The sequence below is a fragment of the Oryctolagus cuniculus genome, chromosome 12 (assembly GCF_051225735.1).
Source record: "Oryctolagus cuniculus isolate XC-2025 breed Fujian yellow rabbit chromosome 12, ASM5122573v1, whole genome shotgun sequence".
Classification (NCBI taxonomy): domain Eukaryota; kingdom Metazoa; phylum Chordata; class Mammalia; order Lagomorpha; family Leporidae; genus Oryctolagus; species Oryctolagus cuniculus.
Genome location: NC_142878.1, coordinates 114,157,817 through 114,171,815, shown reverse-complemented (window position 1 = coordinate 114,171,815; position 13,999 = coordinate 114,157,817). Strand labels below are relative to the sequence as shown.

At 57.4% G+C, this 13,999-nt stretch overlaps 1 protein-coding gene across 1 annotated transcript; it reads right to left on the bottom strand.

The window, feature by feature from the left end:
• Nucleotides 1–678: 678 nt before the first annotated feature.
• LOC127488453 (golgin subfamily A member 2) lies at nucleotides 679–13,350 on the bottom strand. Its single transcript, XM_089311029.1, has 14 exons — nucleotides 13,208–13,350; nucleotides 11,768–11,890; nucleotides 7,295–7,402; nucleotides 6,975–7,018; nucleotides 6,791–6,854; nucleotides 6,076–6,132; nucleotides 5,833–5,913; nucleotides 4,946–4,984; nucleotides 4,781–4,839; nucleotides 4,215–4,473; nucleotides 3,720–3,786; nucleotides 3,038–3,366; nucleotides 2,676–2,789; nucleotides 679–2,171 (listed from the first exon to the last, which is right to left on the bottom strand). The coding sequence occupies exons 1-14, from the start codon at nucleotides 13,292–13,294 to the stop codon at nucleotides 1,914–1,916; spliced, it is 1,689 nt and encodes a 562-aa protein (XP_089167155.1). The 5' UTR covers nucleotides 13,295–13,350; the 3' UTR covers nucleotides 679–1,913.
• Nucleotides 13,351–13,999: the final 649 nt, after the last annotated feature.

The window sequence follows — 13,999 nt, the reverse complement described above, 5'->3', positions numbered from 1 at the left end:
CCATCTTTCTTCCCCTTCCTGTCCATGGCCTTTTCCAGAAAGCTCACCCACATGCCCACCTGCTGCTGCTTCCCACCTCCGCCCTGCCCACCAGTGCCATGGCCTGGCTGCTCTTGCCTTACCACCTGTCTCCCTCCTCTCTCTCTGCTGTTCTCTCTGCTTTCTCTCCCACTGCCAGCCGATTGGGTCAGGCAAGGCCGTCCCATCCTGAGAGCCCCAGGCCCCCCTTTGACATCTAACCAGATCCTTTCTCTTCCTCGGAGACCTCCCTTTGCCAGTCTGTCCAGAGAGCTGTTCTGTGACTTGACAGTGGCCCCTCAGCCCCTAAGCCTCCCCCTCATCTATGACTTTCTGTTGTCTGGTGAGCTCACACCTCCAGGCATGACCTTGGTGAAAATTTGTGCCCCTCTGCGGTCCTACTCCTGCCCTGTTCTATAAATATAAATACTCATAAATACACACACACACACACACACACACACACACGTGGCAGTGCCCCTGGAGTTGCAGTGTAAGGAGACCAGCCTGGAAGAGGCCTCTTCACCCCACTGAACGCTCAGCACAGCACAGAGGCTGCCCACTGCTGGCAGGCCCTGCTGCCCTGTGCAGTGCCCACCCGCAGCAAAGTAAACCCTGGGCCCTGTGACAAAGCTGCTACACATGGGCCAAGCAGTATGGCTCTATCTCTTTATTTCAAGATAATAACAGGAGCCACATCACCATGGTGCCACAACCCTATCTCCGCCTCTTTCCTGGGCCATAGACTGTCAATAAATAAGTTTCCCAGCCCCAAATAATTATTATGACCTCCTCCTCATTTGCGAGCTCCAGCCTCAGCTATGATACAGGGGAGGCCCTACCCCCAGCATATACAAAATATACACAAGTACAATATGTACGTGGGAGTGGGGGTGGGGAGGCCCACTGGAGGCAGCCTCTTCCCCTCATCAGGCCTAGAGTTAGCCCCAACTGTCCTAGGGCCTGACAGAATGCTGCCTACTGCCCTGCCCCAAAGTGCCTCCAAAGAAAAGGGAGTCCCCTGAATGCCTGCCTAGCCTGCCTCGGCCCTGCCTGGCTGGTGTGCCTCTCTTAGTAAGGGGACAGGCGCCCCTGCATCGCCTGCTCCAGCCTACCCTTTGAGGGCTGTTGACCGTGCCTCCCAGCTGGCCTGCCTGGGGGCACAGGCACGGAGTAAAGAGCTGGACCACGCCTGGCCTACCATGAGCGCCACCTGTGGTAAGCACCCGGCCTCCCATTAGCCTCAGCTTGCCCAGGCCACCCTGCAATTTGGGACCAGGAGCCCAGAGAGGACCCTCATCCTATTGTGCCCTCCTCGCCCATATACCCTTACCCATGATGCCCTGGCCCAGAAGTGACCCTTACCCATGATGCCCCTGGCCTGGAAGTGACCCTTGCCCATGATGATGCCCCTGCCCCGGAAGTGACCCCTGCCCAGCGATGCCCTTGCCTGGGTGCCCCCGCCCAGCAATGACCCTCAATCAGATGCCCTCCTCGCCTGATGCCCTCATGTCCATGCCTGCTGATGCCCCCATGTGATGTTCCTGGCCAGATTATGCCGGCCAGGCTGACACTTAGCCCCAAGAGGGGCGATGAAAACTGCCTGGCTGACTTGCCCAAGTGGTTGAGCATCCCCTGTTCTTGGCTGTTCTGGGGGCCACACAAATGCTGCCTGTGTTGGTCATGGCCTCTAAAGATGGAGCTGGAAATGAGGAGGCCCCAGGAGCCCCTGGGGTCCTCCAGAGAGGCAGCCTAAAGAGGCCTTTCTCTCCCCATCAGGGGTTCTGGCTAAGGAGGGAAGGGAACTGGGAAGGAACGGCAGGGGATAGGGTGGCTAGCAGGGGTGCAGTGGCAAGGATGGGGTTGGGGCTCTCCGGGCTGACGGCATCTGGTGTTTAGACGATAATTTCGTCATGCTCGTCAGCCTGGTAGAAGAAGGGGATGCAGTGGTTGGTGCCCAAGCCTGGGCGCTCCCAGGGGTTCTGCATCTCCTGTGGCTGCTTCCTGAGCTGCTGCACAATAGGGTTCTGCTTGTGCAGCGCCTTCTTCTCAGAGTGCAGCTGTTTGTAGGCGGCAACGTGCTGCTGCAGGTGGAACAGGCACTGGTCGCGCTGTTGGTGCAGACCCTGAGCCTTCTGGCTCTTCAGCTCCATCTGCGGAAGACCAAGGCGGGTGGGGGAAGCATGAGGGCAGGTGGTGGCTGGCTAACTGATTCCACTGGTTGCAGGGGAGTGGCGCAGAGCCCTGCGTCTCCTGCACCCAGCCTCACACCTCATCCCCTTCTTTCCCATCACTTTAATTTGAGGCCACACACGAGAGGGAAGGCATCATCTTTAGGGGAACACTTGTGCCTAATACTTTACATGCACAATCTCAGCTCATCCTCAACACCTGTGTAAGGAAAAAATGCTAAGTTCCTTTGTCAGGAATCTGAGGCTTAGCAAAGGGTAGCTAAGGTGGGTGAAACGCCTCTCGTGGGACAATGATGTCCAGGCCTGGGAGGATCCCGGGGCTACCAGCCCTAAGAGAGGCAGGACAGTCGATATGGAGGTCACCTGTCACTCCAGACTGGAGCGGCCTCCCTCTTGGGCCTAGCACTGCCCTCCCCAGAGACTTGTACCCATGGCCCAGTCCTTCACAGTCAGGCTGAGCATTACCATTTCCTTCAGCTCCCCCAGCTTCTCCTGCAGCTGGCCGAGTTCCCTGGCCAGCTCGTTCTTGATGTGCTGCTCTGACTGCAGCGAGAGGGTGAGCCGCATGTTGTCATTGCTCTGCACAGAGAGAAGCAATCCGTTGCCACCCAAAGCGGCTGCATCCGGATCCCAGCACCAGGTGTCCGCCTCCCATAGTGCCTGGAGGGCTGGAAGCTCAGCCCCTCTCCTCCGACAGACATTTGAGCAGGGTCCTGGCTCACAGGGCACCTGCCTAGGTCATCACCGTCCCCTTTGGTGGGGGGGGAGTGAAGGCCCAGAGGGAAGTGTTTTGTGCCAGAGGCCTTGCCCAGGGAGGCCGAACGCACCAGTCTCACGAAGCCATCCTGCAGCTCAGCCAGCTGCTCCTTGAGCTCCCAGTTCTGCAGGAGCACGCGGCTGATGGTCACGCGGTCGCTCTGCTTGCGCTCCTCGGCCTGGCTGCCCCACAGCTCCACCTCCCGCTCCAGCTGCAGCAGCCGCTGTTCCTGCTGCTGGTTCAGGCGACTCAGGCCTGCGTTGTCCTGCACCTGGGCCTGCAGCTGTCCCGCCAGGCTCTCCAGCTCCTTCTGCAGCTGCTCAGCCTGCGCCTGCAGCTGCTGTTCTGCCTCCGACGGCCCCGTGGGGGAAGCTGGGGACTCTGGGGTGGGAGGCTCAGCTGAGAAAGGAAGCAGCCATCAGGGGCCCTGGCCTCTGGGTTTTCAAAAAGCTCCTGTCTTGGTCCTTAGCTCCTCAGGCCAACTTCTTGCCCCCACCCCGGTGCTGGCTTTTTGGCTAACAACTTTCCATATTCAGATGGTCATTACCCTTCCAAGCCAGGACACAGAGTGCTTGACCGTGCATGGTGGACAGTGGGTACACCACCCCTATTTACAGATGAGGTCACCTATGCTCAAAGAGATAACAAGACTTGCCATCCACCGGCACAGACCTGCTTCCCTCTGCCACAACACCCCTCGCCGGGGCACCTGACACCCATCCGGCTCCCAGGCCACCTCTGCCCCTGCTTACCCATCTGGCTCTTGAGCTCGACCACGGTGGTCTCCAGCTCCCGCTTCTCCTCCCTCAGCGTGCAGAGCTGCCCAGAGCACAGGGAAAAGAGCCATGAGCAGGGGCCACTGCCTCCCTCTGCACCGACGCTGCCCCCAAAACCCAAACACGCAGCCACCTCTGGCTGCAGGCCTCAGCAGGTGCACTTGCTGTACTGTGCAACTTAGGAAGCAGCAGGGGACGGCCTCCTGGGATCCCGACACCCACACAGGAGGTCTGGATTGAGTTTCAATCTCCTGGCTTCAGCCCTGGCTGTTGAAGGCATTTGGAAAATGAACTAGTGGATGGAAGATCTCCCTCCATCTCTGTCTGCCTGCCTCTGCCTTTCCAACGGAAACCGAGATGCTTAAATACACATTTTTGAAAAGCTGTATCACTGAGATTCTGATTGTGTAGGTAGGTCCAGGCAGGGACTCTCTCTGCAGAATTCTAGCAATTTCTGGAGGATTCTAGGGCAGGACCAGAATAAGGATTCAGAATTTCCATCTCTTGGCTGGGGGCCTCCCTGACAGTCCCTGGGGATGGTGGCCCCCGCGGGCTAGGGCTGGGGCTCCGTGGGCTGCAGCCTCTTACTTGTTGCAGCAGCAGCTCAGACATTTCCAGCTTCTTCTGCAGCTCCTCCGTGCCCAGCTGCAGGGTCTTCTTTTCGGTCATGAGGACTCGAAGCCTCTCTTGGAGCTCAGAGTTCTGCTGCTTCAGGTCCTCATTGTTTTTGCTGTAGTGAGAGGAATGAGCAAACAGAGTGGACCACTTTGGTGACCAACCCACCTTTTGCTGCACCTGCCAAGAACCTTGGTGTTGGAGGGGTCCCCAACAATCAGGTCACTCCCGTGGCAGGCCAGAGAGAGGACCTGAGCTGCCTGAGGCCATCGCATGAGCTGGTGGCACAGCTGGGACCAGAGCTTGGCTCTGCACACGTCCCAGCCTGTACAGCCACTTCCTCCTCATGCTCCCTGGCACCCCTCCCCTCGTCACCTGTACTAAGGTCCCCCAAACTCCTCCCGCCACCTTCCCCTTCTTACTTGTTCTTGTATAACAGCAGTTTCAGAGCATCTCGCTCTTTGGTCAACTCCTTGGTGTGCTGCAAACACAGAAAAGCTACGTCAGATCTCAGGGACCCTGGAGGGGGAGGGGGTGGGGTGCAGACACAGCAGCCGTGCCATGAGCAGACACAGAAATCACATTACTTTTTCCGCTTGCTCCATAGTTTCTTGGTTCTGTTGTTTCTGTGGGGAGAGTCAAAGAAGGGAAGGTGACTAAGGATGTCCCCTCTACTCCACTCCCAGAGCAAGAGGGGGTGGGCAGGGGGCCAGGGCGGGATGGGCACGTTCTCAGACCCTATGGGCACAGGACCTGTCCCGAGGCTCCCAAGGAAAGAGCATGTGGGTCTTTGCTGGTTTTTGCTCACAGCTGTGGAACCGCGTCTGAATCGGGATTCTTCTTAGGGGACAGTAAGGTGAGCCTCCAGAAACGGAATGTGAGAAAAGACGGGCCTTCCACTAGGTTTGGATTTACAGGGGTGTGCGCATCGTTCGACGGCTCAGCACATGTTACATAGGGGTTGGGGCTGCTCTTAACAGCGGGGATACAGGAATGAAAAGCACAGGTAAGATCCCTTCTCTCCCTAAGGTTGACGTCCCAGGGAGCCTGGAAATCTTGGATTCTTAGAGCTAAAAGAGACCTTTGACAACTGCCATTTCAACCTCCTTGGGAAACTCAAGCCCAGGGTGGAGAGGCGCTTGTCCAAACTCAAAGCTCAAGTCAGGGCCTGAGTCAGGGCAGGGACATGAGGCTCGTGGCCAGCGCTGAACGAGAGGCCACAATCCCAGGGCCAGTGTGGCCAGGGTGCAAGCAGGGGTGTCTGGAGAAGAGAGGAGGCGGAGAGGGCAGTGACAGGACGAGAGCCATGCTGCATGCTCCATGCTCTGGGGTCCCTCCAGCTGAGACCTGGCCCACCCAGCACCCCACTCTCCCTCGGCACCAGGGGGCCCCCAGCCCCTTTCTTCAGAGCCCATGGGGAAGCGGAAGCCCAGGGTGGGCAGCATGGAATCAGGGGACCCCACTGGGCTCTTACCAATTCCTCTATGGTGTTACTGAGCTGTTTGTTTGTTAGATAGCTGGAGTCCAGGGCTACTGCCAGCTCTTGGTACCGGCTCTGAGGCGCATGCAGAGAGGAGGAGTTGCAGGAGGGTTGGGGGAGAGGTAGAGAGAGCAGTCATTAGGGCTGGTGGGGGGGCATGGGCTATCTCAGCTGGCAGTGGGGCACTCAGCCCCCGCTGTGGGAGAAGGGGGGGGCTGGCCCTGCAGAGCCACTCACCTCCAGATCCTTCATGTAGGAAGATGTGAGGCCCTCTCCACCGATGTAGGACGTTGACTAGAACAGACAAGAGCTCCCATGGAGACGCTACGTCCTCTACCGCCAAGTCCCTACCCTTGGACTACTTCTCTACCCCACCTCCACCTGGCAACTCCTCTGCCCAGCTTGGCCTCTTCCTCTCATCACCCTCTATGCCTACCCTCAGACTACCTCTCCACCCCACCTCCACCTGGCAACTCCTCTGCCCAGCTTGGCCTCTTCCTCTCATCACCTTCTATGCCTACCCTCAGACTACCTCCCCCCCCACACCTGGCAACTCCTCTGCCCAGCTGGGCCTCTTCCTCTCATCACCCTCTATGCCTACCCTCAGGCTACTTCTCCCCCCACCGCCACCCCCACCTGGCAACTCCTCTGCCCAGCTGGGCCTCTTCCTCTCATCACCCTCTATGCCAGCTTCTCCTGGGTCTCATCACCATCCCCCTCCCTTCCCTAGTGATGCTCTCCCTATGCTTCCTGCGCTGAGATACATTGTCACCGTTCTCATGGCCATGTCCTTCATCTGTATGGCTTCCAAGAAGAAGCCATCACCCAGCCTGCCCAACACGGCCCAGCAGGTCAGTCTATTCCAGGATCTCCCCATCTCTCAGGAATCCCAGCCTCCATTTCTGTCCTTTCCTCTCTCTCCTCCCTTCCTGAGTCCCAGTGTCTGGGGTACCTCGGAGACAAGACCATTGAGCTGCTGAGCAGGTTGACGCAGGCTCTCCGTGGAGGACAATGTCCTAGGGACAGACACACAGAGGTTAGGGGTGCAGGGGCTTGATGCAAAAGAGGTCCTTGGGCCGTGGCCTGCCCTCACTCCCATGGCTTAGGGACTGCTGCCCGCACAGGAAGACACTCACTTGGTCTCATCTATGAGGACAGGGCCATAGTCAGCATCATGGATCTGAGGGAGAAGAAAGAAACAGTGATCACCTGATTTCCAGTAAGAACCACCCAGGGGTGGCAGGATCCCAGCTCCTTCCAGCAACCTGCCACTGCCACAAGCTCAAGAGAAAGCCCCGCCTTGGCCTCCCCCACCCCAGTGCCGGGAAGGGTGCCTGGCATTGGGAACCAAGCTGCGGGAAGAAAGGAGAAGAGAAGGCACAGCAGGCGCAGTCCTCTGGGAAGGGAGATGGTGCAAGCATACGGGGGTAGCAGGCACAAGGACAGAGGCACAAACCTGAGTTGGTGCCATGCTAGTTAGACTAGCGCCAGGGGACGCTACACCTCCAGGTAACACGGTGGCATCAGCAGAGGGTGGTGCAGGAGCAGCGCAGTCTTTGGGCGCCTGTCAGGGAACAGAGCAGGGGGTTAGGGGGCCATGCAGGAGAGGAGGTGCCTCGCTGCCATGGACACAAGGGCGCAGGGCAGGTAGGAAGATGTTGTAGCAGTCAGAGTGACAGTCACACATGCTGGGAACCACAGGGGTTGTGGGAATGGCTTGCCCAGGCTTGGGGACACGTGGCATCTTTTCAGGTGGCCAAAGCTCAAAGGAAGGGGGGGCTACGACCTCCGTGGACACGAGGCCCTGGTTCTCCCTGGACCTCTGCAAGGGCTCTGACCTCCGGCAGCCACAGCAGGCAGAAGGAACGGGCACCAACATCAGGGAACACGGCAGTGTTCTTCTAGAAAGCCAGTCTCTGCCGCACAGTGACCCTAACTCTAGGCCCCTGCTGGGCCGAGGCTGCTGGTGGTGACGGGGCTCCCTCCAGGTAGCTCTCTGCCGCTGCCCTCTCCTGCTCTCCGCCCTTTCTCCCTGCCCTCCTCTCTGCCTCAACCATCAGCTGCATTTCTCTGATTCAGGCCTTTCCAAGGAGAAATGTTGCCCAAGAAGCCCCTCCCTGCTTTCTGGAGATAAAATCAACCACAGCCGCCTCATGGGCATACCTCTCAGCCCAATCCCGCAGCTCCAGAAACACCTACTCTACCAAAAGAAGCCAGGAAATCACAGGTAAGACATCTGCTCTTTGACTTGGCACATGGAGGTCATGGCGCCTCATTGCCAGAAAAACTGCTAGGGAACAATGTGGGGATCTAGCACTTGGAGCCATGGAGAAGCCTCTCCTCCTTCTCCCGCAGCGGGACCCCCTCCCTCGGCCAGCCCCATCCAGCTTCTTCCCAGGCTCAGGCCTAACTCTCGGTCCAAGCATCTGGCTCTAGAGACCACCTCATGTCAGCAGGCCAGATGGCCTCACACAGCCAAGATGGCTGAACAAGTGACAGTAGCCAGAGGAGCTGAGTGGAGGCAGGCAGTTGCTGGCTGCTCTCTGGACCCTTCAGCCCTGGCCTCTGAAAACCCCAATCGGCTGCCTCCTTAGAGTCCAGGCTGCAAAGCCTACAGATGAGGATGAGGCATGCTGAGTCTGCAGTTTTACCGTGACCATGGCCTGGAACCCACCGCCCACAGCGATTGTTGTCCTCAGAACCCACTGTTGCCTTGACAACGTCTGTGACTGCATCTATCAGGTAAGAGCAGCGGGCCAGGCATGAGACTTTAGAGAGGCTGCACTCCCAGCCATGGACCCAGGTCCCTCTTAGCATCTTAGTTCCCACTGAGCTCTATTTTAGACACAGAAACAACAGGGGAGTGAGGAGAGCACTTCTCTGAGCAGTTTCCTTGACTTGTTAGGTTTATTTTATTTATTGGAAAGGCAGAGTGACAGAGAGAAAGGGAACTCAGAGAGAATCTTCCATCCATTGGTTCACTCCTCAAACGGGCACCATGGGCCAGACTGGGCCAGGCCAAGCCAAAGCCCAAGAGTCAGAAACACCAATCAGATCTCCCACATGGGTGCAGGGGCCCAAGCACTTGGGCTACCTTGTGCTGATTTCTCAGGCACATTAGCGGGGAAGTGGATCAGAAATGGAGCAGCTGGGACTCAAGCACTCATATGGATGCCAGTATCATAGGAAGTAGCTCAACCCACTGTGCCACAACACCAGCTCCTCTGAGCAATTTTAAATATAGGTACCGTGGCCAGTGCTGTAGTTTAGCAGGTAAAGCCACCGCCTGCAGTGCCAGCATCCCATATGGGCACCAGTTCAAGTCTCGGCTGCTCCTCTTCTGATCCAGCTCTCTGCTATAGACTGTGAAGGGAGCAGATGGCGGCCCAGGTCCTTGGGCCCCTGAACCCATGTGGGAGACCTGGAGGAAGCTCCAGGCTCCTGGCTTCCGATCAGCCTAGCTCCGGCCGGCGCAGCCCTTTGGAGAGTGGACAGCAGATGGAACACTTCTCTCTCTCTCTCTCTCTCTCTCTCTCTCTCTCTCTCCTCTGTAACTCTGCTTTTCAAATACATAAATAAGTAAATAAAAATTGAATCTATGTATCGTGATTATTTTGTGAACAACCAATTCACAATTCTAAGTCTTAAGGTGGGAGCTTAGCCTAGGTGTCGGGATACCAGATGAGAAGGCTACACCTCGCTTCAGAGTGCCCGAGCCTGATGCCTAGCTCCAGCTCTAACTCCAGCTTCCTGCTCATGCCAACCTAGGGAGACACGGTGATGGCTCAAGTACACTGAGCTCCTAGAAGTCATATACACAGCTGTCAGGACTTCTCCGTGCCTGGGCCCTGCCCAGACTATGCCACTTGGTGTCTCCTCTGAGGCCATAGAGTGAGTCACGGCCCCTGGCCAGACCTAACTGGGTGGGAGCAGCCATGATGGTTGACCAGCCACCTGTCCCTTTCCCCAGGCCCATCTCTGGATCAGCCCTGCTACACTGGCTTGGCTGAAGGCCCTGGGGCAGTTAGACAGGAAGTGCCAACATCATCTGCAGGTTATGGCCTACCTAGCCCCATGTGCCTGTGCCCTGCCCCTCCCCCAACCCAGGCTCCCTGCAGCCCTGAAAGGTGTTCTATGACCTCACAATGCTGCCTATGACCTCTTTGCTCCCTCTGCCTCCCCCACTCACCACGTGGATGAATATTACCCACTTTTAATCTTCACACTGGCCTCAAATGCCACCTCCTCAAGCTGCAAGTCCATTCGGAACCCACCTCCCTCACCTAGCCACGCAGCTGGCCTATTGCCGCCTTTCCCCTGCCCCTCTCAGAGGACTCTGTCACCCCCACGGTGTCTCCTGTCTTGTTCTTCTACTTCCACCACTGTGCAGCCAATGCCTTTGCCGTCCACGGGCCCAGTGAATACGGTTGAGCGTCCCATCTGATTTGTCAAAGAGATGAGGGGCAGGCAGAGTGTCCTAGCACTGGTCTGTCTGGGTAGCCTCACATCCTTGCTGGTTAGTTCCTCTGAAAAGCTGACCTCCATCCTTGTGATTATAAAGCCAATTCATTTTCTCTTAATTCTACCTTCTCACTCTCAAACCAAAATGGAATTCATCAAGTTGAAAAATCACTCACTTCCATCTGGTCTACTTGCCCAGAGGGCAAAATGTAACAGAGTTTGTATTTTTTCAAATATCTCCTGGTCTGACCGCACCGGGCATTCAAAGCCCAAAACCCCACAGACCTGCTCTGAAAGTTATTCCCAAATTACCGAATCTTTGAGGTGTGCCTTACCCTCTCCAAGATGATAAAAGACACGAGGGAAGGGAAAAAATGCAATTAACCAAGCAGGGGAGGAAGCAGACATAAGCAGGCCGAGGGTTAATGGCAGCAACATAAAACAAGCCAGGGGCAGAGGCTCCCCCAAACGAGACAAGCCTCAGGGACATGCACACCTGCGAGGCAGCAAGCCAGAGAGGGGGTCTCGGCACTGCCTCCCCTTCCACTTGTCCTATGGGGCAGCGCTACCCCATCGGAACGGTTAAGGTCAGACACCAGCACCTTCAGTATGGCCTGCATCTAGAGGCGGTGAAAAGGGGAAAACAAGGGCAGGGGAAGACACAGAGACGTGGCTTAGAGAGAGGCGAGGATGTCGGGGAAGGAAGAGGTGGAGTCAGGAAACGGAGGCTGAGGAAGAGCAGAGATCCACACCGTGGCCCCCCAGGCCATCCTCTCAGACTGGCCATTGCTGCCTCACCAGACAGAGGGAAAAGTCCCCAGGCCCCAGAGTCACATGAAGCGCAGTCACTGACCAGCACGGCTCTCAGACCCTCCCCCAGACACGACCCCCACTCTCCATGTTAAAACCAGACTTCTGCAGAAGGGTTCTCTTGAACAAGGGAGGCTACAGCTCAACAATTAGAAGACACTGTTCCAATCCAATAATATCTGACAGCCTGAAACTGAAGCTCAGGGGAGGCTGTGACTTTTCTGAGGTCACCCAGAGCCAAGGCCGAATCCCAGTGCCTGGGGCTTCCTAAGGGGACAGCCTGATGGCCAGGCTGCTCTCGCTGACCTGGCTTTTCCTGAGGCCAGGGATGAGGAAGTCGCAAATACCAGCGACTATGAATGTTACAAGACCCTGTATTCTGGATTAATATGAGAACAGCAAAAACTCTCAAACTTTGTGAGTAAAACATCAGCCCTATCTGTTTCACAGATGTGGAGAGAGAGGCCCAGAAAGCTTGAACAGTTTGCCTTACATCATATCCCTAGCAGAGGGAAAGGGAGCATTCAAACCCAGAATCCTTGACCAGTAGCTAACACTCCCTTCCACCATCTTCCACTGTCCTCTGGATCCCCAACCCCCCACCCCCCATTGCCCCTTAGCCCCCGAGCCCCCAGCAGCCTGTCCAGCCAAGACTCACATCCTCAGTTGAGTGACAACCCCGAGAAGTGGTTGTCTCAGGGCTACTGCCGTTTTTAAGGTTTTTCTTCTTTTTTCCTCCTGCAGGACCACCAGGCCTGTTCTTCCGCTGATACTCTCTTAACTGTGGAAAGGAAAAGCAGTTGATTCTCTGGAATGCCCTAAGCCCCTGCGGTCACATCCTACTTCACAGTGTTCACAAGAACTCTCATGTCCACCACTGACTTCATGCCACTGACAACCCTTCAAGGGGCTGGAATGATCAGTTAACGTCTGAAGAACTGACAACATGGCTTCAATAAAAGGGAATGATGGAATTTAAAATCAGCTTCCAACTCTCACTTCTGGGGTTCTGCCAAGAATCAGCAGCTGCTGGGAGCAAAACCAGAGGTAGAGGTAGAAGGTTAAACATTATGGGGTCAGGAATTGTACTTTGTGTGGTTTGGAAACAAGACATTGGGTCCTTTCTTCCATATCAGAACCTCACAGAACTTCGAGGGGCACCCCGAGGAACCCTGGACACCGAGGAGAAAGAGTAGAACCCAGGCATTATTCCAGCCAAGGGCCCATTATGATGTCTTGACAGGTTCCGTCCCAAGCCACAGGATGGCCTCACCAAGCTGCTCCCTCGCTCCTCTGTGGCAGTGCCCTCACCCAGCTTCAAAAACTCCCCTGGGGAGGGTTCAGGCTATAAAGTTTAGTCTCCCAAGGTCTGTTTCACAGACGGTCACACAGCTGTCACTCCAGAGAGCCTGAGTGTGGGGCACTCTGCTCCCAGGGTCAGGGAAATTGAATGGGAGCCTGAGAACTCGCACACCCCCCAAAGTCTCTGGAGAGTAGAAACCTGGGGGAAAACCAAACCAGTTTTCCCGCGGTCACCCAGAAACACTGCCCACACTTCCAGCTCCCCGGGAACGGGACACATCTCACTGTCAGTGTCCGAGCTGAGGAAGGGGGTCCCCAAGTCCCCAGTCCCCTTGCAGGCGGAAGCCGAAAGGGGGTGAGGACTTAGGGGACTGGGCCGGGAGATCAAAGCCCGAGCTGGAGGTAATGCCAGTCCCCAGGGGGATTTGACCTCACTACATCCCACTCTGCCCTACCCACGCTCTGCGCAGGGGGAGGTGGGGCACAGGGTAGGGACCCAAGTCCTTGGAGACTGAGCCCACAGACCCCAAGGAGGTCCGGCTTCGGGAGGCCAGAGGTGAGGTCTGAGGCTGGGCCGAGGAGCCCCAGGAGCCAATGGCCCAAAGTCACCCAGGGGCGAAAGCCAGGGCGGGGGCTGGGTGCTGAGGGGGCGGTGCTGGCTGAGAGGACTTGGGTGGGGGAAGCCAAGGGGCGCTCGGGCTCGACCCGAGTGTCTGAGGAGCCGCACAGACCCCGCCACGGACCGACCGTCAGAGGGGCAGTGGGCTGGGCCGGGGGGCGCGACCCGATGTTTTACCTTTTTCTTGGCCGCAGCCAGTTTGCTCTGTCGAGTTTCCTCCGACATCGCGGGGCGGGGAGGGGTCGGGGGGAGGGGGGGCCACATCACCACGATCCCGGCAACCAATGCGAATTGCTCCCAGCAGCTACCGCGCAGATGTGTGACTGAGCCAGGAGACGCAGGTTCAGGGCAGAACTAGGCGGGGCTGGGTGGGCGTGGTCGCCACACTTCAAGCCCATTGGTCAGTGAGAAAGATGAAACAAAGAAGGGCGTGGTCCGAGGCGTCAAAATGGGAGCTGCGCGTGCAGCTGTCACCGCCCACTCTGGGGGCGGGGCGATTTCCCTTGGGTGCGCGCGCAGCTTTCTCTAGTTAGTCTGCGGACCCCAGAGGCCGCTCTCCGGCCCGCGCCCTGGACCCCCTTTCTCCACAGGCGCCCCCGAACCGGGGCCTTCGGAACCCAGGGCGCAGGAGGTGGGCGGAGCGCAGAGCAGGGGACACTGCATCAGTTCACGAGCCCTTTCTGACTCCTCCCAGATGTGCCCCAGACGTTCTCGTTTCAGAAATCCCCTCGGGGGTCCCTTTCACGTCCTCCATACACTGCCCCTCTCACACCCAGCCCTTCCTCGAGGGGCCCCACGCTGATCCCGAAAGCACGTCTGTCCCCGCCCAGCTGGATCCAGTCGGGCGCGCCCAGTTCCCGGCGGCTCCTCCTCCCGCGCCCCCACGGGCTCCCTTTCCCCTCAGAGCAGCTCCGGGGCCTCAGCCTCTCCCATGCTTCCCTCCAGGGCTGAGCAGACCCGGCCGCAGCT

Excerpts from the sequence above, each read along its gene's own strand:
- LOC127488453 (XM_089311029.1), bottom strand. The coding sequence starts at position 13,294 with ATGTGGCCCCCCCTCCCCCCGACCCCTCCCCGCCCCGCGATGTCGGAG. Across the intron at positions 7,019-7,294 it reads CTAGCATGGCACCAACTCAG|ATCCATGATGCTGACTATGG; the intron begins GTTTGTGCCTCT and ends CTTCTCCCTCAG. Across the intron at positions 2,172-2,675 it reads TGGGGGAGCTGAAGGAAATG|ATGGAGCTGAAGAGCCAGAA; the intron begins GTAATGCTCAGC and ends GGTCTTCCGCAG.